Consider the following 26,434-nt stretch of genomic DNA (forward strand, 5'->3'; position numbering starts at 1 on the left):
CTTGATGGCTCAGCTTCTAATTCAGCAGAAAAACAAGAAAGAAGAGATGCTGCCCATCACCTAAATTGGCAAGACCAAGGAAATAAGATCCTAAAAATGAACCTGTCACCATCTTGTCTCAGCTGCAGTTTACATTTAGTGCGAAGCTTTAAAACATATCTACATTAGACAGGATTGGACTCCTAGGGAGTGTCACATCGCCAACCCAGGTAAGCTCTACCAGTGAGTTGTGCCATGGCAGGGGGCTATCTTATGGATCGCCTAGTTATAGGAGCCACAGTTATCAGTGAAACTAAAACAAACAAAAAATGTTCTATAGAAATTTCTTATGACTTTTTGGGGTCTATATTATAGTAAAATAAAGGTCATTAAGAATATTAAAAAAATAAATTTTTAAAAAAAAAAAAAAAAAAAAATAACCCTTGGCCCAGAAAATGGAAAAAAAAGTCAATTTAGTAAAAAAAAAAAAAGTGCATTTTATTCCTCAGATGACATAAAAAAAAAGGGTTAGGGATCCACAAAACTAATACCCTGCATAATTTGATAAATGGGTTATTTAGCATGAAATCTGATCACTATATAGCAAAAAATGGCACTTTTTATTTTTTTTGCATATGTATAGAAATTATGAAATTATGCAGTAATTTTCATGTACCCCTAAACAGTGCTGAAAAAAAATATAAATTATCCAGAATACAGCAAAGCCTCACATAAGTCAGTAAAAAAAGACCCTACACACTTATGGCTGCAGAAATGTGGGGAAGAAAGAACAAAAAAAATGGTCTGGTCATTAATCTATGATGACCAAACCTGAAGTGTCTTAAACGGTGATCTGAAAAGTCCCGCAAGCTCCCAGAACAACCAGCAGTTTTGTTTACTAATGATGAGCGAGTGTGTTCGCCACAACTTGATGAAGCATCGGGGTGCTCGGGTACGTTCATTACTCGACCAAGTATCGCGGGTGCTCAAGCGCCATGCTTGAGTGTCTGCCTCGTAAGTTTAGCAGCTGGAAGCAGTTCAGGGAGAGTTGATCTATGAGGGTGGGCTTATATAAGAGCAGGCATATAGACAGGGTTTAATTGCTATTGCAGTAAGGCTATGTGCCCACGTTGCGTTGTGTCCCTGCAGACATTTCTGCAGCGATTTGAACAGCACACGTGCGCTTCAACTCGCTGATTTCATGCGCTCTAGATGCAACCCCCACCATAGACAAAGCGGGACCTGCATCCAAAGCTCATGGAATAAGGGACATGTTGCTTTTTAGAACGCAGCGATTTGGTAGCATGCAAATCGCTGCGTTCTAAAACGCAATGTGTGCATGGATTATGCACAATCTTCATAGATGTGCAAGGGACGCAGTTACGCTACAGTACAATACGCAACGTGGGCACAGAGCCTTATTGTATACCTCTGCACCATGAAAACAAAAGTCTTTTTCAGGCCTAATGACTGACTTTTATTATAGTAAAATTGCTATTATCTGCATTGAGTGTAGGGATAGTTGGTAGAGGATGGATAGTTTTGGATTAGAGCAGGCATATATGCAGGGTTTGTTGCTACACAGTCCTTCTATAAACGTTTAGTGTTGCTACAATTTAAAACAAAAGTCCTTTACCGGGCTACATATTTTCTTTTCTCCATTAATACTGAAAAATGTGCACATTATACCCAATTTAATGCACAAGGCATACGGTAAGAGATGGAGAAGTGGACGTGCTGCTGATCCCACACTTGGACACTCCGAGGAGCTCTTTACATTTCCATTTATTGATTCTGGCCTGTTGCCCTGCACGCTTCACAAAAGGGACATGAGGAGATTGTGTGTAGCGATGCCCAAATATTTGAGCAGCCACAGGGAAATACAGTGAGATGGCCCAGCTATTAACAGGTGGAAGACGCAGGGGTTTTTCCTCTTTTTAGTTTGCCTTATATACAGTACGTACAAGTCATTATACAGGAAAGAATGTTTCCTACCATTTTTCTTGTAAAATGCATTTTATATTCAGTTTTGTATGTTTTACTGTCAGTCCGTAAAAGTGGAGTAATGCTCTGACAACATTGTTCCCATTCTATTTGAGCACTGTTTCCATCCATTTCAGTGTTTTTCTGCCTCCCCAGCCCTCCAATTTCCCAAATTACTTCCAATTTACTCTGTACTCGAGTTGAGCCTGTTCGAGCGTCCAACTTGCTCGATTCGAGTGCCAAGCGCTCGAGCATTTTAGTGCTCGCTCATGACTAGTGTCTACCTATCTAATTTTCCTAAGGGTACCGTCACACTTTAGCGACGCCGCAGCGATCCCACCAGCGATCTGACCTGGTCAGGATCGCTGCTGTGTTGCTACATGGTCGCTGGTGAGCTGTCAAACAGGCAGATCTCACCAGCGACCAGTGACCAGCCCCCAGCCAGCAGCGACATGCAAGCGACGCTGCGCTTGCACAGAGCCGGCGTCTGGAAGCTGCGGACACTGGTAACTAAGGTAAACATCGAGTATGGTTACCCAATGTTTACCTTAGTTACCAGCGCACACCGCTTAGCTTAGCGTGTGCAGGGAGCAGGAGCCGGCACTGGCAGCGTGAGAGCTGCAGAGGCTGGTAACGAAGGTAAATATCGGGTAACCACCTTGGTTATCCGATGATTACTTTGGTTACAGCTTACCGCAGGCTGTCAGACGCCGGCTCCTGCTCCCTGCACATTCAGGATTGTTGCTCTCTCGCTGTCACACACAGCGATGTGTGCTTATCAGCGGGAGAGCAACAATAAAAAAACGAACCAGGGCTGTGTGTAACGAGCAGGGATCTCACAGCAGGGGCCAGATCGCTGCTCAGTGTCACACACAGCGAGATCGCTAATGAGGTCACTGCTGCGTCACAAAAACAGTGACTCTGCAGCGATCTCAGTAGCGATCTCGCTGTGTGTGATGTACCCCTAACAGTCCTTTTATTACATTGGACACAAACAGATCTTTAGAAAAAGTAATTCTAAAATCCATTTATGATATGCAAATGGGGCTGCATATCATATCTTTTTCTAAAGATCTGCTTTGGTGTCCAGTGTAATAAAAGGGACTGATAGCCAAGGAATTTAGATAGGTAGACAGAATTGCTTTTGGTTTGGGGGCAATGGGGGTCACGTTCCCTTTAAATTGTCCTGTGCATAGCTACCATGTTGGTTAAAATCTCACTTATATTAGCTAATTAGAGACAATTTGCAATCAGTAAACGAATGTCTTTCCATCCACCAATCAACTGTCATTTGCTCCCTCAGCTACCAGATGTTAACACTTAAGGTACCTGCAAAATGCAACTATTTAATTTAGAGTGGTCAGTGCCAGCTAATGCAGAACTGAACATATTAAACTTTTCCTATCCAATACAATTTCCTGTTTTGCCCATTGAAAACCTATAATAGGTCGTCATCAGTTATATTTATTCCAGCGTTCGGAAGTGAAAACGGAATATGCTCAAACCCATTGGCAGAAGACCACAGTAAAATGCGTATGAAATATTGATGTTCCCTGGCAGGGGACAAAGGAGCTTAACAGATTATTTTGAATGCCCCCCGGGGGGACTCAGGATAGGAAAAGGTTAAAAAGATAAAGAACTATTGTTCAGTACCTGGAAGCAGCTTGAATGAAGCTGATTTTTGTAGGCGCTATAGTAGTAAATTCTAACATTGGGAGACTTAAAACTTAGAAGTGAATTCAATAAAATGCATACATATGCTTATACATTATTAAAAAGTAATCCACATTCACTTACTTTGCAACATACACTTTACACACATTGCACTTTCTGGACCAAAACCAATGTTTTCGGACCTGCAGTGGATAAAGCCTCCTATCTAAACAGTCCTCGTGGTGTATTAACCTTTTAATCGTAAAAGAAAAAAAGTGAAATGTTAAATTCTTCATAAAGAAATCACCAAATGTCACCATATAAACTACTTGTGTAGGTTAAGGCTATGTGCCCACGGGACTCTGTATCTGCGGATTTTTCTGCATCAAAATCCGCAGCTTTCCCCCGGAATCCGCACCTTTTCATAGGTGCGGATTTGACGCGGATTTTGCGTTTTGTTTTTTTTTTAATTCAATTGAATAGGCAAAATCCGCAATAATAATTGACATGCTGCAGATTTAGCCGCACGATTTCCGCTGCGGAAAAATCCGCAGCGTGGGCGCATTTCCCAAATGCCATAGAAATGGCTGGGGAGTAGCTGTGCTGCAGATTTCTGGAAAATCTGCAGCTTTTCCGCGAGAAATCAGCGGCAAAATCCGCGCATTTTCCACAGCGTGGGCACATAGCCTTAGGCTTTGTGCGCACTAGAAAAGTGAAGTTTCTCAAGAAAATTTCTTGAGAAACTTCTGGGAGTGGAAGATTTCCGGACCTCCGGAAAAAATCCGCACCAAAATCGCGGTAAATCCGCATGCGGATTTGCCGTGAATTTGCCGCAGGTTGTTTCCTGCGGATTTTGCAGGCTGTACTGCAGAAATCCGCAGGTACCTGCGGAAAAGAATTGACATGCTCATTTTCTCAAGAAATTTTCTCAAGAAAATCTTCAAGGAAATTTCTTGAGAAAATTCCGCAGCGTGCGCACAGCTATTTTTTTTCTCATAGGATTTGCTGGGAAATGTCTGCACAAAGATTGCAGACATTTCTCAAGAAATTTCCGCAGCAAATCCGCGGGTAAAACGGCCTAGTGCGCACATAGCCTTAGTCTAACATGTCACAATTCTGTAACTTCTCATATGACCTTGCCATTCCCAGTGGATGACACATGGCTTTTGCAACGATTTTTGTCGACCAGTGCTTGGTGCCTTGATAAAGTGCCAATCCACAGGAAACTGCTACCTAATATGTCACTCTACAATACATTCATGTGGCAAAACTGAAATTGAGATTCATTTTTTTTTTATTGATTGCAAGTTTGCCTTATAGTTTTGTTTAAATAGGGTTTGGGATTAGATTATTTTATTACCAATTCTACTAAGTCATAAGCTGTGGACAAACATTTTTATATCATTCACATATACGATTTTACTTGTAGCAAAAAAATTAAACTACAATTTTTTTTCCACTCTGCCTATTATATATTTGCTATCAATGTCACACTTTAAAAATGCATAGTTTGTCACAGGTTGACACGTCATTAGGTTATTGACTTACCTTATATCTGTGAAAACTAAAAGGTGCTCACAATCTCCTTGATGACAATACATATAAGGGAAACCAATTTTTATATTCATATCATTAAAAGTAAAGTCTTCCATTTTGACAGCCTGAAATTTCCCATAGCCTCTATCACGGGATTCAGACCATTCAATTGTGGTTCTGGAAGAGCATTGAAATACAGATAAGTGCATTAATACTAAATGTAGATCATTTATCACTGACATACCTAATGACCTCACGAATCAATTAATGATACATTAATAAGAGGCATGAGCGCTCATCATAAACCACGACATTGGATAATGACTAGTAAGAGCTTACTCTGATTTGGTGTATAAGGTGGAGTAATTATTTAACGATGGCGTGGAAACCTCAATGTAAAAAGTAGACCAAAAATTATAATTAGGAAAATTATAAAATTCTCCACTCTGATTTCTTAAGGATATTTTTTTCCTTCAATGCATGCAATTACAGCTAAAAATAATTTTCTAAATTGGTTTCATTAAAAATTTGGCACATTTTACTTATGTATTGTACAGTCTAACGTTGGCTGCAGAATGACCTAACTTAATCCACTATTCAGCTAGTCCTGGCAGTCTAAATGCGCAGAAAAAGTCTCCAAGCCAAATCAATGCACATCCTTTTAATAAAACCCAATTGCAAAAAAAAAAAAAAAATTTGAACCACAATTACATGCGTTTACTAAAAGCAAAAAAGTCCCTAAAAATGGATAATCCCTTTAAAAAAGGGAGCCTGGAGTCAGGAAATGTCGAGATTTCTAATTATTTTGACAGCTTTGTGAGACTTCCTGCTTATGAGCCGAAAGATAACCAAGTGGGCAATCTGTGCCATTATCTTACTTTATGCTGGAAAAAGTTGAACAAACAACAATGTAAGAGATCCCTGGATATTATGATCCAGCAGAAAAAAGGAAAATAGCAGCAGAGATACCACCTACAGACTTCTCGCTGTGGTTTGCCTGTTCCTGACACATTATGGTATGTAGAAAAATACCTTTTATAACCTATGGTCACTCTGGAGGAGCTGTGGAGATCCAAAGGACAGGCGGGACAATCTGTCCACAGGACAACTAGACTGGACAAAAATATAAAAACGCAACACTTTTGTTTCTCCCATTTTTCATGAGCTGAACTCAAAGGCCTAAGACTTTTTCTAATTATACAAAAGGTCTTTTTCGCTCAAATATTCACAACTTTGTCTAAATCTGTTAGTGAGTACTTCTCTTGTCCCGAGATAATCTATCCACCTCAGATGTATAAAACGCTGGAGATGTAATCGGTCCAAGGAGAAACACGGACTGATGAGACAGCAGTGCCTGTTTGTATCAGCAGTCGGCCTCCTCATTTGCTCTCACCAGTGTCGTACAAGGGTGTGCAGCCCCCTCAGGTGAGCACCCGACCACACTTTAGTAAGGTTTTAAGTCATTAAGTTCTTTCACAACGCTACTTGTTTCTTATCCATATCTAGCACCTCACAGGTGTGGCATATCAAGATGCTCATTAGACAGCATGATTAGTGCAATGGTGTGCCTTAAGCTGGCCACAATAATAGGCCACTCTAAAATGTGCAGCTTTACAGTATTAGGGGGTTCAAGGGTGTCAGAAAACTAGTCAGTATCTGGTCTGCCTCACATAGTGCAACACATCCCCTTGCATATAGTTGTTCATGTTGATCCATCCCTCTTTAATGGCAGTGCTAAAATTGCTGGATATTAGCAGGAACGTGAACACGCGGTCGTATATACATATACAAACATGCTCATTGGATGACAAGTCCGATGAGTATGCTGGACAGACAAGAACTGGGATGTTTTGACCTTCCCGAAATTGTGTACAGAGCCTTGCAACATGAACCCATGCAACATAAGGCGATGGTCGTGGATGAATGGCACAACAATGGGCCTCAAGATCTCATCTTGGTATCTCTGTTGCATTCAAAATGGCATCAAAATGCACCGATTTTCTTTGTCCATACTATAATGGGTGCTACACCATAACCCTACTGACCACTATGGGTCACTAAATCCACAATGTTGACATCAACAAACCGCGCACACGATGCCATATATGCAGTCTGCCATCAGCTCTGTACAGTGAAAATCGGGATTCATTCATGAAAAGAACACCTCTCCAGCATGCCAGATGCCATTGAATGTGAGCATTTGTCCACTCAAGTCTGTTACGACGACGAACTGCGCTCAGTAGGAGACCCAGCTGAGGTTGATGAGCATGCAGATGAGTTTCGCTGAGATGGGCTCTGACAGTTTGCGCATAAAATTCTTTGCTTATGCAAACTGATTGTTGCAGCAGCTATCCGTGTGGCTGGTCTCAGATGATCTTGGAGGTGAAGATGCTGGATGTTGAGGTCCTAGACTGGTGTGTTAACACTTAAGTCTGCGGTAAAAAGGCCGGTTCAATGTACTGCCAAATTCTCTGAAATGCCTTTGGAGATGGCTTATAGTACCGAAATGAACGCTCAATTCACGGGCAACAGCTCTAGTGGACATTCCTGCATTCAGAATGCCAACTGCACGCTGCCTGAAAACTTACGACATCTATGGCATTGTGCTGTGTGATAAAACTGCACATTTTACAGTGGCCTATTATTGTGGCCAGCCTAAGGCACACATGTGCAGTATTCATGCTGCATAATTAGTATATTGATATGCCACAGCTGTAAGGTGGATAGATTATCTCGGCAAAGGAGAAGTGCTCATTAACACAGATTTAGACAAATTTGTGAACAATATGAGAGAAAAAGTGTTACGATTTTATATTTTAGATCAGTGTATTATACTCCACAAGTCTGGCTCTTATGGAAGAGTGGTAAGAAAAAAACATTTTTGAAAGCAAGCCATAAGATGTCCGGTTTGCAGTTTTCAAAAAGCCATGAAGAGGACACAGCTAGCATATGGAAAAAAGTACTCTAGTGAAATTTGCCAAATGCAGAACACTATGTGTGGTGAAAAACTAACACATCAGCCAAAAACATCATCCCACTGTTAAACATAGTGTTGGTAGCATTATGCTGTGAGGATGATTTTTTTCAGCAGGGACAGGGAAACTGGACAGAGTTGATGGGAAGATGCATGGAGCTAAATACAGTGCAATTCTGAAAATGTTTTATTCCAGACAGAAATAGCCCTGAGATACTGGGGCAAGACTTTAAAACTGCTGTTTACAGACACTCAAAAATTGCAGCCTCTAGATGTGCAAACCGGGTAGAGATAGAACTCAATAGACTTGCAGCAGCAATTGCAGTGAAAGGTGGGCCTACAAAGTACTGGCTCAGCGTTAAATAGAAATGCAAAATTTTCACACTTAAAATAGTTTTCTAAATATTTATAAAATTTATCATTTCCTTTGCACTTCACAAATACTTACTACTTATATATAGAGTTTGTGGATGTAATGTGAAAAAAATGTAGAAATGTTCACAGGATGTAAATACTCTTCAAGGCACTGCAGTTAGATGGCCTGACACTACCATCTAGGGCCACCTTCAGGGCATGACAGCCATGACTCATGGTGAGCAGAAGCCAGGAGGTGGGATAGTCTGCTGACAGCCTGCCCCCTGCCTTTCAATCCTCTGCTCATTAGGCCCCAGGGGGCGGGGACGTTCACATCACCATAATTTAGGGTCGTCATCAGGGCAATGAGGGGGTCCTGGACCTCTCGTCCACCATAAACAGGCAAGAGGGGGGGGGGCCAAGCCCCACCCCTGCACCATCCCACCGCCTGGGGATCTTACCCCCAAGACCTCGCTTCTATTATAAATAACTCATTGTCCGCATGGACTTACAAAAAGAATGTTTATTCCATCTGGAAAACATCTGGCTACATTTTGAACACGCCCCCCCCCATCACGTGACAAATTCCGTCATACCGGGAAGCAGCCCGTACATTCTAGCATTTACTCTGCCTTCTCTCCTGCTCTGCACTAATCAGGAACTGCAAGAGGAGGTAATGTATAGTGTATGTAAATAAATGTGCCTGTTGTAGGACTGTGTGTGTATATGTGCATGTAGTCTGCATAAAGCAGAGCTGTGTTTGTCTATAGCTGCATGTAGTAGAGCTGTGTGTCTATAGGTGCATGTTGTGTGCATGTAGCAGAGCTGTGTGTTTCTATGGAAAAATTTATGCTGTGTTTCTGTGCACTTTCTGCTCCTGTACAGCAGTACCATGCCTGATGACCTACTTTATCTTCTGCCATATACAGCAGTATAGCTGCAGTGTGTTTTTACAGTAGCTGATTCTAGCAGAGCTCAACTGTCATGTACTTCTCCACAATGGCAATTCAGAGTATTATTTCTTGCCATGGGGAGATAAGGTATGCACACCAGTGACTATGTAAGGGGAATACATGAAATAGCAGAAACTGCTGTGTGAATACTGACTTGAAAAATCCAATAGCTATATGTAAGAGTGAAAATGTGAAAAATGGAATCTGCATTACTGCCATGAACATATGAATCAAGAGAAATTTAGCTACTGAATTGATCAATGCAATAGAGCCCCAACACTACGCCAAAGTATTTCTCTACGTTGGGGTCCCTAGCTTGTGTGTGTCCTCTCATGCAGTTAAAAAAAACTTACCGTGTATGGGAAGCTGAGACCCAGGCTATTTATGCGTATGATAAATTCAGAATTCAGACTTAGAATGGTGTTCCAAACGTTATTCCTTATTTGTTAGTAGTTTTTCGTTTGTGAACCCTCCCCAACCACACCTATTGCCAATCCATATCATACGCATAAATAGCCTGGGTCTCAGCTTCCCATACAAGGTAAGTTTTTTAACTGCATGAGAGGACACACACAAGCTAGGGACCCCAACGTAGAGAAATACTTTGGCGTAGTGTTGGGGCCCTATTGCATTGATCAATTCAGTAGCTAAATTTCTCTTGATTCATATGTTCATGGCAGTAATGCAAGTTCCATTTTTCACATTTTCACTCTTACATATAGCTATTAGATTTTTCAAGTCAGTATTCACACAGCAGTTTCTGCTATTTCATGTATTCCCCTTACATAGTCACTGGTGTGCATACCTTATCTCCCCATAGTGATGTTTTTTAGGTTTTTGCACCCAGTTCAGACTTAGAATGGTGTTCCAAACGTTATTCCTTATTTATTATTTCTTTCCTGCTGTAGACAGATCAGTAACATAAAACTGCTTCTGTTGATCCATATGACAGAAGATAATCCTGTGTAATATGCATTAATAGAGTGGCATTTGCAGTTTAACATAACCGAACTAGACTCAGATGGGGGCAACAAACACTGTTCAACTAGTCTCAGACCCCCATACTTCAATATATGTCTCCTCTCTGTCCACTGTATACAAAGCCAATCCTGCAATATATCTTTTTCTGTACCCTCTATATACAGCCTATCCTGTAGTATATCTCTCCTTTCATTTCCCTGTATATACAGCCCATCCTACAGTACGTCTCTCCACTCAGCCCCTAGGATACAGCTCATCCTGCAATACATAGCTCCTGTTAGTCGCCAGCACACATGCATCGCTGCTTTCTGTTACACTCAAACACTAATTAAGGATGATCTACTCCTATATGTGATATCATCCCAACACAGTAAGGCTCATTTCTACATTTAGGACAGCCATGCTGGCAGGAGGCGGACTGTGAGAGAAACTGCACTGCGGAAGATGGATAAGGGCCCCTGGAATTATATGACGGTTCCAATGGCATCTGGAGGAAAACTAGAGGCTCGAAAAGCATCAAGAGTAGTGATTTCAAATAGCAAGTCGGGCCCCTTTTAAAAATTGGTTATAATGGCAAAAAAAAAAAAAAAAAAAAAAAAGATTTAAATGTGTACATTAAAAAATCACATTATTATAAAGCCCCATTAATAGGAAAACAGACTAGATAAAGTGCACATAGCGCTAAACACACTTGCATATAACAATACGACACACAGACACTTTACCTTTGAATGGAAACTACCATATTAGCACAACCTAAAAATCAAATAGGACAAATACACAAACTGATAAATATAACATCACTTTATGGATGGATATAACGTGAATAATTTACCTGCTTATATCTCTACATTCTGGATATCTCATATCATTGTAAAATATGCCTTCAAAATAAAAGAATGCCGATTTAAAGAGGTCCTGAAATAAACATTAAACTGGTTAGAAAAATAAAATAAATTCAATTTAACTAAATTCTGAAGCTTAAATGTCTTATTTAACAGACTGCCTTTAACTGTAAACCCCTCCAGGATTAACTAGTTTGGGGCTTTCAAGACAACTTTAACCACAAGCCAGCTAGTCACAGCAAAGATAATGTCCCAGTGATAAAACGCTCAGTACAGGCGCTTGATAAGGGATACACTGTTGAAATCTGTGTTTTAACCCATACCTCATTCTGTCCTTAGATTACATAGCAAAAACCTGCTGACTGATTCCTTTTCATGTTTTACTGAGAAAAGTGGTTATGGATCGGAACCTAGTAAATATATATCACGGTGACTCAATGGTTAGCACTGCAGTCTTGCAGCACTGGTGTCCTGGGTTCAAATCTCACCAGCCACCGCATTATCGGCGCGCGTCCTAATTTATAGACAACAGCATGGTCTCTGACCATCTCTAGTATACAAAACTACCTTGATAGAGGACGGATTTTTGGATGACAGTTATATTCTTGTCATATGATGTGAGGACAGCCCCTAATGAACCTCCAACTAATTTCTCTTGGTGGAGAAACGCGTCGGGCAACGAGCTGCTGAGTGTGGCTAAGTACTAGCCATTGGGCCCTGTTTTCTATCATCAATTATGATGAATATTTATATTTTTTCACACATATAATGAAAATTGCCTTGCTGTTCTGACCCTTTTAAGTGTTAAACTAGCTGAGATGGTCTTTGCCCCATAATCGTTATTCGAATTGGTAACATTGTCTACAAGGAGCTATCTATAAGCAATCACGGGATATTTTGAACGTGAATTGGATGGGAAATCCATCTGGGATGCTATAAACTGGTCTGAATGAATGTGGAATATTCACTGTAAATTTTGTAAGGCCTTCATTTAGATCAGCAGCACTTTGGTATTCAGCATAGGGTCAGAAGGGCTAGTCATCGTTGAGCGGGGGCGCCACTGCGCTGTATTTAGGGTGCAACCTCCGGGGTCAGGAAGGGAGATATCAGGGAATTGCTGCCCTGGGCTCCTTTCCTGATTTATATGGGAAGCAACCTGGTTTTACTTGCACATTTAAATATTTTGTTAATAAAGTTTTCATATTTTATGGGGGTTTCTTTTCGGTTTTTGCTTGCAATTACCCCTTTAATGAATTTTTGTTAAGTTTTTGTCCTGGATTCAAATCTCACGAAGAACAACATCTGCAAGGAGTTTGTATGCTCTCCCTATGTTTGAGCAGGTTTCCTCCAGGTTCTTCAGTTTCCTCCAACACTCCAAAGACATAGTGATAGGGGATTTAGATTGTGAGCCCCAATGGGGACAGTGATCATATCTGTAAAGTGCTGTGGAATAATAGCACTATATAAAGTGAGTAAAATAAATAAATAAATATTGATGGGCATTTTGACGGTGGAAAACCATTTTTTACATGTGATTGAACTGAAGGATATTATGGAAAATATATGAGTCCTTTTACCTTGCAAATATTTTCCGGTGCCAGATCTGGATTGTTGCTAAATTCTCCTCCAATCTGTAAGTCACTGACACACTTAATAGCATCTCGAAGCTCTGTCAGCCTCTGACTACCTAACACCATAAATGTCTCATAAGGCTTGTACATCTTGTGCTGGGGAAGGAAAAAAAATAAAATATATCTACAGTTTACAATATCAGGCGTTAAGCACACATCTTTAATCTAGTCTTTGTTCTACATTCGTACAAATTTAATATTCAAGGCTACAATGTGACAATTCTAAATCTCTGTGTGATTATATAGGTCCCCGAGGCAAACTATGATTTTTCCCTTTATCAACCCCTAGAATCGTAGTTCTCCTGTCAAAGTCTAATATCTCTTTAATAGAAAAAAACACTTAGGATATTCAACCAGACTGATCATGTCCAGTTAAGGCTAGTTTGACACTTGCGTTGTGCGGCATCCGTTGCATTGCGTTGTGTGATGGATATAACGGATGCATTGCATATAGTAGCACAACTGATGCGACGGATGCTGCAAAACAACGGAATCCGTTGTAGTTTTTTTTTTTTTTCAACAATTACTCAACTGAGCATGCGCAGTTGTGTAAAAACGGATGTGTCACAGGAATACGTCAAATGACGGATTCCGCCACCATAGGCTTCCATTATAAAATTGATGGACGCCGACAGAATCCTGCACATTGCGTTTTTTTGACGCTCTGGGAAGCGCAGAAAAACGCTACATGCTGCGTTCTTTCCGCCCGGCGGATGCAACACAGCGTCGGCCGGCGGATGCAACGCAGGACCATCAGTCGCAATACATCGTCCATACAAGGCTATGGGAAGCAGCGGAATCAGTTAACCGATTCCGCTGTTTTCCAAAACGGCGCATTGCGACTGAAGGAAAAAAACACAAATGTGAAAGTAGCCTTATGAAACTGGTCTGAGTTGGCCATTTACACTCACAGATTCTCCTTTTCTTCAGATTCTAATCATCTGTATAACCCTAATGCGGGCGTCACACGAGACAATCTATAGTGCGATGCATCGTCGGGATCACGTTTTTTGTGACGCACATCCGGCGTCGTTTGCGACGTCGTCCCATGTGACACCTACGAGCGACGCAAAACGTTTGCAAATCGTGTGCAAATCGTTTATCTGACACACATTGCTCATTTTTAAAAAATCGTTTATTTTTCTTTCAGCTGGTTGTTCATCGTACCCAGGGTAGCACATATCGCTCCGTGTGACACCCCGGGAACGATGAACACAGCTTACCTGCGTCCCGCGGCACCCGCCGGCTATGCGGAAGGAAGGAGGTGGGCGGGATGTTTATGTCCCGCTCATCTCCGCCCCTCCGCTTCTATTGGATGTTCGCTGCCCACAGCGACGTCGCTCAGCAGGTAAGTACGTGTGACGGCGGTTTAATGACTTTGTACGACACGGGCAGCAATTTGCCCATGACGACGGGGGCGGGTACGATCGCTCGCTATAGTGGAGCGGTCGTTCAGATATTTAGCTTACACTCTACAATCATTGTGATTGGCATACACATTATTATGCACAGCATTTCACTTTTCAGCCCAACTTATTTATTTATTTTTAGAATACACTATTAAGTAAAGGCTGTGCATATGTATACATACAGTGCCTTGAAAAAGTATTTATATCCCGTGAACTTTTCCACATTTCTTTCACGTTACACCCACCATCTTAAAGCGTAATAGTCGTTCTAAATTTTTATTTAATATTAATTTAGAGCAAGCAACTTTAATATACAGTGTAAATTAAATCTGGGGAAAAAAAACTTCAAAACCCTTCTAGACGACGTCCTCTTATGGTGTTTATGAACCAGACACTTGCTCATTGTCAGGGTAAATCGTTATTTAGTTCCACACATACTGAATATGGCTTTGAATGGTGGGGTTGGAGCCTACACAGCTTGCGCACTCCTGGCAGAATCCGATGCATGTAGGTTGGTGCATTGGCAGTTTTCCACAGTGTTCGGCACAGTGCTCCAGCTCTGTCAGCTGTTGGTTGTCGGCACACAGCTCCTTCTGCCCTGTCAGCTGGTTCCAGTGTCTCAGCAACATCGGCAGTTCTCCTCATTGTATAGCACAGACACACAGGAGCAATCCGGGCAGAATGAGCTTACTCCCAGTTGAAAAAAGAAGTTTATATACACTGTCTAAAAAGACAAATTAGCCTGTTTTTCTCAATATCTGACATGAAGCCTTTCCTCTTTTAGGTCAAGTAGGATTACCAAAATTATTTATATTTGCAAATGCCAGAATAATGAGAGAGAGAGAGAGAGAGAGAGAGAGAATGTTTTACGGCATTTTTATTACTATTTGCTGCATGTCAAAAGTTTACATACACCAAGAGTACTATGCCTTTAAACAAAATGGGGCAGCCCATTTGATGATGTCATGTCTTTGGAAGTTTCTGATAGGTTTATTGGCAACATCTGAGTTAATTAGAGACACACCTGTCGTTGTATTTTAATGCACACCTGAAACACACTGCTTCTTTGTGTAGCATCATGGGAAAGTCAAAAGAAATCAGCCAAAATCTCAGGAAGAGTATTGTGGACTTGCACAAGTCTGGTTCATCCTTGGGTGCAATTTTTAGATACCGGAATGTGTCTTGTTCACCTGTACAAACAATTATACGCAAGTACAAACAAACAAGATGGGAATGTCCAACCATCATACAGCTCAGGAAGGAGACGGGTTCTGTGTATCAGAGATAAATGTGCTTTGGTCAGACATGTGCATATCAACCCAAGAACGAAAGTAAAAGACCTTGTGATGATGCTGGCGGAGGCTGGTAAGATCATGTCATTATCCACAGTGTAATGGTTTCAACTGTACATCAACAGTTCTCAATGTATTGCACACTTGTCCATCTGCCCTGTCAGCTGGCTCCTGTATGGTCAGTGACATTGCCACTTCTTAATGTTCAACTGGCAGCTGCTGGCTCCTGTGTTGCTTATGAGTGATGAAAATTTTCAATAAATGTGCCTCAGGATGATCAATATTTGTGTTATGCACTGCACAGTCCAATTATACACTGTGCTAACCATAGAGATAGGTACAGAGAGAGAGAGATCTAAATCATAAGTCTCTAATGTTGGCACAACGCAGGGGTGTACAACATTTTTTGGAACCAACCGAGGGGCTACAAAAATATGTAAAAAGGTGCTTACATTAATACATCATTTGGAGAGTTTTTGCTAAAAAAAATAATCAGACCCAAACTTATACTGAATTTTTGGAGCAGAAACGCAACCATATCCTCCTCAATCTAAAAACTAATTTGAGAATGTTTCGGTTTTCCCATGACGCATGTTACAGATTGCTAGATAATCAGAACTACCATCAGTACAGTGATCTATTGCAGTTTCAGGTCAGCCCCTACACTTGTATCATGTGAACCTGCAACTGCCTGTATGTCCTTGACAATGGTAAGGAGATGCTGGGGTTTGTTACCAATAATTGTCAGACTGCGAACCATACAGTAACAACATTACTAATAGGACACCTTCTAGATGACATCTTCTCTGATTGAAGTCGTTCCCATCTCTTCAGTCTCAAACCCTTCTGCCATTTTGTTGCCAACCTTTTTGCCATTGTAAAGACACCATGATTTCACATCCTCCGCTCATCTCTTCAGACTTCCCTTTTCTCTAGTTTTCTACAGCACTTCTCAACACAGTACCCTTAAAAATAAAAGTAATTATATTTTACTGCCCCATAAATAAGAATATCTCTAATAGTGTGCCTCTGTATAAATAATGGCCCCTCCGTGTGCAACCTGCACAAAAAAAATATTCCTCCCCACACTCCCCCTCTCAATGCCTCACCCACCCCACGCACTGTACCTCGGCATAGTATCGCCCACACACACACACACACAGAACCTTTACATAATATTCCCACACACTGCCCATCTCCATAATATCCCCTCCCCATCTCCAGTGCTCCTCTCATAATACTCATAATATTGCCTGCCCACAATTCCCCTCTCTGTAAGATGCCCTCATAGAAACATCAACCCCCTTAGGATATTAAATCTTCGGTTCCTCCTGGAGCACTTACTGTTTCCAGCAGTATCCTCACCACTTCTGCACCGGCGACAGCAGCATTGTGATGAGGTCACAGCATGATGACCTCATCACAACGCTGCACGTTGGGTGGGAGCTAACAAGCGTAACTCTGCCCCCGTCACAGTGCCAAAGACGCGTATGAAAGATGCAAATACAGTTGAATATAGGAAGAAGAAAACTGGAGCCTCCCAGTTCTTCGCGGGCCACCCAACATCCTTCAGCGGGCCGTAATTCTCTGCAGGCCTGGCACAGTGCACCACTGAAAAACAGGAAAACTGCAGATGCACTTACATACGGTGCATCACATTCAGCCAGGAATGTGCATTCTGTGTAGGCTCCATCCCACCCTTTGAAGGCGTACTCAGTATTTGTGAAGTGAAATTCGGATTTAACCTAGCAATGAGCAAATTGTCTGGCACAGAAAGAACAAAATGGGATATCTAGAAGATTTTTGAAGGGTTTTCTTTCGTGTTTCATTTAGTAGGTATATTTGAAAGTTTATTAAAATTACTTGCTCTAAATTATTATTAAATAAAAATGATTTTGCACTTTAAATGTATTTTATTACGATCTCATGTGACATAGCAACACAAAGTAGGAAGTATTTGTGAACTATAAAAGGAAAAGTATGCATATTTTTAAAATAGAAAGCTGAAAATTGTGACGTACATGTGTATTCAGACCCTCAGTCTGATACCCCTAAATAAAATCTTGACTGTCAAATTGCCTTCAGAAGTCATGTTAAGCTATGTTCACATTTCCGTTGTTTATGATCAGTCACAATCCACCGCTGTGATAAACAACGCAATCAGTTTAGCCGATTCCATTGTTCTGTTGTTCGTGGAACGACTGACCGTCGGGCGGCAGGAACGCAGCATGTAACGTTTTTTCATGCTGATCGCCCGGCTTCTGTGAGCGATCAGCTGATCGCCCGGCTTCTGTGAGCGATCAGCTGATCGCCCGGCGGCCGGCTTCTGTGAGCGATCAGCTGATCGCCCGGCGGCCAGCTTCTATGAGCGATCAGCTGATCTCCCGGCGGCCTGCTTTTGAGAGCGATCAGCTGATCGCTCTCTCTCGTTTTTATACTGAAAGCATTTCACCAACGTAATCCGCCTTCTCATGACAATTCCTGTCACCCGTTGTGAATTCTTGTCACATGTTTCAGTCCAGAAATCCTTCAATGGTTAAAACCTCAGGGACCTACTACAGAACTCCGTATGAAAGCAGCTGCACTGGCTTAATTATACTTGTGATGCTTGTAGAAAGTAAGTATTGTATTTAAAGGGTAAAAGCAAACCTTCTGAAAAATAACAGGATAAACAAGATTCAGAGTGATCACCAATTCTCCCTCATCAACCATATCTGAAGGATCTTCTGGTCTTGTTCCTAAACCACGAGACTCCTAGAAAGAAAGAAAATTGATTATTTTCTACTCCACAGAATAAATTGTTGCCATTATTGGATTTGTTATATATTACCTAATTTCCGCCAAAAGGGATGAAAACCGCGGCGTACCACACCATGTGACCACTCCCCTATATGGCGTCTTGATTTCAGCTAAATCTGCATCCTCAGGATGCAGATACACTTTAAGACAATGGTGAAAGAGGGAGCTGTCAACCTGCACATCTGATTGTCAGCACAGCATGCGCAATGTCACTAACATACACCTGTTGTACTGATCATCACTACACATTGAACAGACCCGAACAGTACATCAAGGAAATGGAGCTAGGTATTTGTTTTTTATTGTGCCAGTCATTACTAGTGGAAAGCACAGTGGGACATCATACTGTGTAGGGCATTAGGCTTTATGAGGGCATATACTATGTTGGGGAAGCAGTGGAGACACCATACTGTGTGTGTCGGAGACAGGTGAGCCATATTATTGTGTATGGGAGTAGTGAAGGTCACCACACTATGTTAAGGACAGGGGGGCCCTCATACTGTGTGTGTGTGTGTGTGTGTGTGTGTGTGTGTGTGTGTGTAAGTAAATGTACGGATAGCTGAATATTAGAAGCTTTATAGTTTACTACATGTATTAGCAGAGACAGACAGACAGACAGACAGACAGACAGACAGACAGACAGACAGACAGACAGACAGACAGACAGACAGACAGTTATTCATGGCTGGAAGTGTTGGAACCCTTGAAAATGTTCCAAAAGATGGAGTATTTCTCCCAGAACATAATGGCCATCTTGCGCTAATTGCTTCTAGCCTAATCATGTTTTACTCGTCTCCACAAAAAAAAAATTAAAACAAGGCAAATTGTACATAATTTCACACAAAACCCCAAAAATGGTCAGGACAAAATTGTTGCCACTCTTGCAAAATGGTGGGTAAACAACTTTGTTTCAAGCATGTGATTCTCATTCCAATTCACCTGTGGCAAGTAATAGGTGTGGGCAACATGGAAATCACACCTGAAACCAGATAAAAGGGGAGAAGTTGATTCAGTCTTCGCACTGTGTCTTGGTGTAGCACACTAAGAGAGCAGGAAGAGGAAAAGAACTGTGAGGAATTGAGTACCAAAACTGTTTAAAAATATAAACAGTCGCAAGGTTACAAGTCCGTCGCCAAAGATCTTACGGTTCTTTTGTTCACAGTGCACAACATAATCAAGACGTTTGCAACCCATGGCACCGTAGCTAATCTCCCTAGATATGGATGGCAGAGAAAAATTGATCAAAGGTTGCAACACAGGATAGTCTGGGTAGTGGATAAGCAGTCCCAATCTAGTTCCAAAGAAATTCAAGCTGTTCTGCAGGCTCAGGGAGCATCAGCCGATCCCAGAAGAGATTTCCAGCCTCAGGCTTAAAGCAGCTCCTGCCGTGGGTTCCAATAAGGGAATGTGGAATAGGCTGACTAATTGCACGGTCCTGGGAAGCGCTAAGATGGAGACAGAAGGTTTCTTGCTTGAATTTCTTTATTAATACCACAACGCGTTTCGCTAGCAATGTAATATCTTCATCAGGTGAAAGCAAAATCCTTCTGGGAACACGTCTTGTGGACAGATAAGACTAAAATAGAGATTTTTGGAAATCACATTTTTCTACTGTTAACCGAAAACAGAATGAAGCCTCCAAAGAAAAGAACGCACTACCTACAGTCAAATATGGTGGAGATTCAATAATGTTTTGAGATTAATTGCTGCTTCTGGTACTGGGTTCTTTGACTGTGTGCAAGACAACATGAAATCTGAAGATTACCAGCAATGCAGTGCCCAGTGTCAGAAAGCTTGGTTTGCGCTCTAGGTCTTGGGTCTTCCAGCAGGACAATGACCCATACATACTTCAAGAAGCACCTAGAAATGGATGGAAACAAAGCACTGGAAAGTTCTAAAGTGGCCAGCAATGGGTCTGGATCTAAATTCCATTGAGAACCTATGGAAAGATCTTAAAATCTGCTGTTAGAAGAAGGCGCTTTCAAATATGAGAGACCTGGAGCAGTTTGCAATAGAAGAGGGGTCCAAAAGTCCAGTTGAGAGGTGTAAGAAGCTTGTTCATGGTAACAGGAAGCGACTTATTGCAGTTATTTATTCCAAGTTGTGTGCAACTAAATATTAAGTTGAGGGTGCCAAGAATTTTGTATGGACCATTTTTGGAGTTTTGTGAGAAATTATATAGAATTAGCCTTTTTTTCCTCTGTTTTATCTGTTGCTGGAGAAATACACTTCATTTTCCGGAATGATTTCATGGCTATGGTGATTGGTTTTCCACGTCTTGTATCGGGCAGGCATAATTTTAAACCATCTGTGCTAAAAGCTGCTTATGTTTTCTCTATCCGTTTGGGGAGGCTGAACTTACGTCATGAGATGTTCATTATTTTATTTTTTTAATTTGTGGGATGAAATATATTTCTGTTACTCGTGAACTGTACTGTGGAACAATTTTTGCATATTTCACAAGAGCTGTGATAGAGGGCATTAAAGGGAATCTGTCACCAGGTTTTTGCCACCTAATCTGAGAGCAGCATAATGTAAAGGCATCCTGATTCCAGTGGTGTGTCACTTACTGGGCTGCTTAGTGTAGTTTTGATATAAATCACTTTTTAATCAGCAGTTAATTATCATTAGAGGACTACTTGGCCTGCTGCCCGGTAAGCTAGCCTATTCATGAGCTCTGTATAACTGCTAGATCTGCAGCAGAGAAAACATTGATTTTATCACAATGACAGCAAACAGCTTGGTAAGTGACACATCGCAGGAATCAGGGTCTCTGTCTCTACATTATGCTGCTCTCAGATGGGGCGACAGAACAGCAGATGACCATTCTTGTGTAACAAACAAGCAGGTAATAGACGTACGACTTATCTAAACATTTTAAACTTACTTAATATAACTGCATTACTTTTTCTCTACACATTTCCATGCCACTGACAGGCACAGCTTAGGCTGCTTTCACACATCCGGTTTTTGCTGAGCGGCACAATATGGCGCTTTGCAGAAAAAACGCAACCGTAGGAGGAAGGAGATTCTGGGAGAGGACAGTGAGTCCATTCTAAGGGGGTCCCAGACCTGTTTGGTGAGGGTCTGTGGAAACGCCGAGTATGTGGACAAACTGACCTCTGAGAAACAAGACACACCAGCAATTGGGTGAGATTGTTTCTTTTTTTCAGACAATGCCAGGGTAATAATTTTATTACTTTAATCCCTGGACATTGCTGATTGTAAACCGGGTGTCGGAACATCAGTTGGTTTTTTAATTGAACACTTGTGAGTGTCATGGTCATTTAACCCCTTCGTTATCAACTGGAGGGTGGTTTTGCATGCTAATAATACTACTGCAATTTTGTGGATATCGTATGGAGTGAGAAGTTTTATGAATGAATCAACTTTTGCTATCTCGGTTAAGTGTAACACCTGCCAGCACCATCTGTTATTCTGGTGTAACAGCACGCGACAGGGTTTGCTAGTCCCCTCGTTTGTCATTGGAGGACTTTGCAACTTGTAAAACTCTGAAGCTGAATATTTATTTTATGTATAGGCAAAGTGATCCTTCCCTATTTTTAGAGGCACTAATAAAAGTTATATTTTAGGTATTTTTGCTGTATTTGGGTCCTTCAAATTATATACCATACCAGTGGCTGCATTATATGGAAGTAATACCAGACTGTCCAGATGCAGGTAAGGAGTGTGACAGGAAAGAACAGCCAGTGCCAAAATTCACCTGATGGAGGTAATAGCTATAAGAAAATCCACCTTACAAGAGAAAAGAAACAGCAAGATGTCTCTAGTTGGTTCAAAAGGGAGAGAGGATAGACGTGCCTTCAAAACAAGATTGAGATCCCAAGGATCATAGGATGGCCTACCGTAAGAGTCTCCATGGATAAAAGTCTTGACCTCAGCACCGACACTTTTGCATGATGGAGGGTCATAGTTCTCGACAAACAAGACACCGGCATATCCACTACAGGAGTGTAGGACCAAGACACTTACATTTCTGCTGCAAGGGGTTACAACATCTCTATGCATCTACGTCTCTGAAAACGTCTGAATGCTCCCATGCCTTATATAGTCACCCCTACAAACTCCTTGAGGTTAGCATCTAGCAACACATCTACCCTTTCTAAAGAAACCTGACGCAGTGGAGGGAGGGGAACCTACCTCTGTGATTCTTAAAGATAAGTTTACATCTATTAACTTCCTTAACTTATACAGGTCCAAATCGGAATCCAAGCTGACACTAGGCACTGACCACTGGAAAGTGTACCTCAGACACAAGACTGGGTCACTGGAAAGACAGATGTTGACCTGGACAGTGAGCTGAAGCCAGGCAACATGGATTTTCTATACAGGTGTCGAACTCTGGACTCCATCTACTGCTTGATGTAAACATGGCACACCATGGTGAGCAGGCAGCAAGGAGTCAAAAAGGCAATAAGAACAACCCCCCCAGATACCTGATTGCTGAGTGCGTCAAGGAGCACAGTCCTGCCATTGAAACGAAAGAGGAAACAGGCTGTACTCTGTTGCTACATGGAGTGAAACAGAGTGCACAATTAAACTGCGTTACCCCTCCAAACAATCTTAAAACACACACAAAAAAAAGTGTTAGGGGCGATGTCGGTGGGGTTAAATCGAAAGTGACGCACATCTGGCGTCGCTCTCGACATCGTAGTGTGTAAATCCTTTATGATACGATTAACGAGCTCAAAAGCGTCGTAATCATATCATTGGTGTAGCGTCGGTCATTTCCATGAATTGGGAAAGACCGATGTTACGATGTTGTTCCATGTTCCTGCGGCAGCACACATCGCTGTGTATGAAGCCGCAGGAGCGAGGAACATCTCCTACCTGCGTCCTGCGGTATGTTTACTATGCGGAAGGAAAAAGGTGGGCGGATTGTTTACGTCCCGCTCATCTCCGCCCCACCGCTTCTATTGGCCGCCTGCCGTGTGACGTTGCTGTGATGCCGCACGACCCGCCCCCTTAATAAGGAGGCGGGTCGCCGGCCAGAACGACAGGGCAGGTGAGTGCATGTGAAGCTGCCGTAGCGATAATGTTCGCTACGGCACCTATCACAAGATATCGCGGCATGCGACGGGGGTGGGGACTATCGCGCACGGCATCGCAGCATCGTCTTGCGATGTTGTAGTGTGCAAAGTGCCACTTAGTGCCTAACCTACCAAATTCAAGACTAGTCTGAGACTCAGACCCAGGTCTGTCTCTAACCGACACTAAGCTAAACTGAGGAGGTCTGTGTTAGTAGGCAAGGTGCAGTCTGCTGGGAAGAAGCCACTTTATTTGGTTAAGTTTTTTTAGTGACAGTAGACTAACCCATGGTCTCCGTTTTCCCCCAATAAAGGGACTAAGAAACCCCTTTATTCTCACCATTTCATAACTGAATGTCTCCTGACGGAAGGCTCGGTCAACCAGCAGCTCTTTACGTCTTTCATTGATCTTGTTCCGAACACTAGTGGGTGGGGGCAAGAAAGCATAAATATGTTGTTATTTTGCCATCATTTATCGTTACAACTATATGATGCCTTATATTAATCAAATACAACATTTTGTTGTTTGTTTTCATACACAGGAGACAGAACTATATTGCACTAGGTAAGATAATAATTTCAAGGGGAAATTACACCAAAGCAATACTGTGACATAGCAATAACACACCAAGGTGGGCCTACAGAGATAGTGGCTCGCATTTATCAATCACTTTAAAGCAATTTTTTGGAGTATGTGGAGTCCCAAAATTTGCAAATTGTGTCCCAAAAAGTTTTTGCGCTATGCTCAACAAAAGTTGAAAACTAGGTGTGCATAGGTGTGGTTGTTCCAAAGTAGATAATCCACTTACCCTATACATAAAATATCTTATACATTTGTCACGTCATAAATATGTTGTTTTTTACCTGGTGTAAATACGGCTGTTCTCTTGAAGTGGGCATTATATTTTGTTCTCTTGTGCCTCTATTCCTCAGTTACATACCTTACGTATGCCTTTATATAAATATAATCTTTTATTTAAATATGAAGGGCCCTACACTCTTCTCTAAGCAAGTCTTCACACCCAGTTGGCTTAAAAGAAAAACATTATAGAACCCATAGGGTCTATTAACCTATATCAGTAAGGATAAATAGAGCCAACTAATGGAACAAAGGGGAAGCATCTACCTCTGTTTAGGAGGTGTTTGGTGCTCTGATGCAGTTTTTCCAGGAGGTGTTTGGTGCTCTGATCTGAAGCTCCCCTGATGAGCATACTGTACAACGAAACGCGTAGGAAGACTGAAGCCATTTACGGATCGGCATTTAAGGGATAATACAATAGCTCCACCTTGGAGATCCAGCAGTCTCCAGGACATCTATTCTGAACTATGAACTATGAAGAGATACCGGTGAGACTGTTCTTTTTTTACGCCTTGCAATCTAGGGTATTTATTGGCACCCTTTCTATAGAGGTTATCCACTAATTGGTATTAATTTGTTCCATTAGTTGGCTCTATTTATCCTTACTGATATAGGTTAATAGGCCCTCTGGCTTATATAATCATTTCATTCCTTTGCCATACTATAAATCGGTTAATTAGTTTTTTTATGTTCGTATGTTTCCCCAGTTTTTAACGTATTAATAAAAGTTATATTTTATCATTACCCAGTTTAAATCACACTTTCTAATTTTTGGGGTAAATTGTTCTTGCTATTGAATTTAAAAGAAAAATACATTTACGTATAATAAAGGAACCGCTCTTTTATAGATGTAAATCTGGTTGTTTGTTTATTTTCGTTGTCTCAGGAAACAAAGGAGAAAATGAAAAGTGCATTTATACCAGGCAAAATATACATATTTATCTCATAGAGATAGAACTGGACGATTGATGAAATTGGGGAAGACAGCTGAACACATTGATACTCCTTCAGTAGTTATTATTTGGCGTTAACAGTTCTAGTTATTAGAGCCATGAAGAAATGTTTGGCCACCAAAACAATATTTCTTTGTTGGGACTGTAAAACTGTAAAATGTTAATATGAAAATCAATTTCTGAATATAATTCTAGTTTGTGTCGCCGTAATGAATGATAAAAGGTTTATTCCCACCCTGTAAAGTAATTGCATATGGCGAGGATATGCCATGTATGTATAAATAATGGGGTTCCTATCTGGGACCCCATCAATCTTGAGAACGAGAGCGCTGCCGATCCCTGTGCAGCCAGGTGGCTATGGCATGCTAGGGAATCTGTCACCAGGTTCTTGCTACCTCATCTGAGAGCAGCATAATGTAGGGGCAGAGACCCTGATTCCAGCGATGTGTCACTTACTGAGCTGTTTGCTGTCATTGTTTTCTCTGCTGCAGATCTAGCAGTTATACAGAGCTCATGACTATGCTGGACTACCTAGCAGCAAGCCAAGTAGTCCTGTAATGATAACCTACTGCTGATTAACCAGTAATTTTATCAAAACTACACTAGCAAGTCCAGTAAGTGACATCACTGGAATCAGGATCTCTGCACCTACATTATGTTGCTCTCAGATTAGGTGGCAAAAACTTGGTGAGATTCCCTAGTGGAGCTCTCATGGCTCAAACTGCCCATAATTATAATGTGTTGATATATTCTAGAGAAGTGGTCCCCACCCTTTCTTACCTTGTAACCCCAGATTCAGAACTGAGGGAGAGAGAATCACGAGGCATATCCAATACCCACAGAGCAGAGAAATCTGGAGACCTGCTATTCACAGCAGTTTACTAGATCTGGTGCCAAAGCAAAAGGCTAGAAAACGGCTCCAAGCCACAAATCATGGGCCATGTTGGAGAAGTCTGTTCTAGGGATATACCATCACTTTATACCCCTAACATTTTTGTAAATTTTTATTATATCTTTTTGTGTGACAGCACAAAAGATATGACACTTTTATACAATGTAAAGTAGTCAGTGTACAGCTTGTATAACAGTTTAAATTTGGTGTGACCTCTAAATAACTCAACACACAGCCATTAATGTCTAAACCGCTGGCACCAAAAGTGAGTACACCCCTAAGTGAAAATGTCC

At 41.4% G+C, this 26,434-nt stretch overlaps 1 protein-coding gene across 1 annotated transcript in view; it reads right to left on the reverse strand.

Moving 5' to 3' along the window:
- Nucleotides 1-26,434, reverse strand: part of SNAPC3 (small nuclear RNA activating complex polypeptide 3) — an 89,417-nt gene that overhangs the window by 1,305 nt on the left and 61,678 nt on the right. Inside the window, exons 3-8 of the mRNA XM_075339569.1 lie at nt 23,778-23,859; nt 18,240-18,344; nt 12,836-12,985; nt 11,249-11,331; nt 5,164-5,328; nt 3,760-3,867 (exon numbers count right to left, since the gene is read on the reverse strand). Of these exons, the coding sequence (XP_075195684.1) occupies nt 3,760-3,867; nt 5,164-5,328; nt 11,249-11,331; nt 12,836-12,985; nt 18,240-18,344; nt 23,778-23,859 (693 nt within the window). The remainder of the gene's footprint in view (nt 1-3,759; nt 3,868-5,163; nt 5,329-11,248; nt 11,332-12,835; nt 12,986-18,239; nt 18,345-23,777; nt 23,860-26,434) is intronic.

The sequence above is a fragment of the Anomaloglossus baeobatrachus genome, chromosome 1 (assembly GCF_048569485.1).
Source record: "Anomaloglossus baeobatrachus isolate aAnoBae1 chromosome 1, aAnoBae1.hap1, whole genome shotgun sequence".
Lineage (NCBI taxonomy): Eukaryota > Metazoa > Chordata > Amphibia > Anura > Aromobatidae > Anomaloglossus > Anomaloglossus baeobatrachus.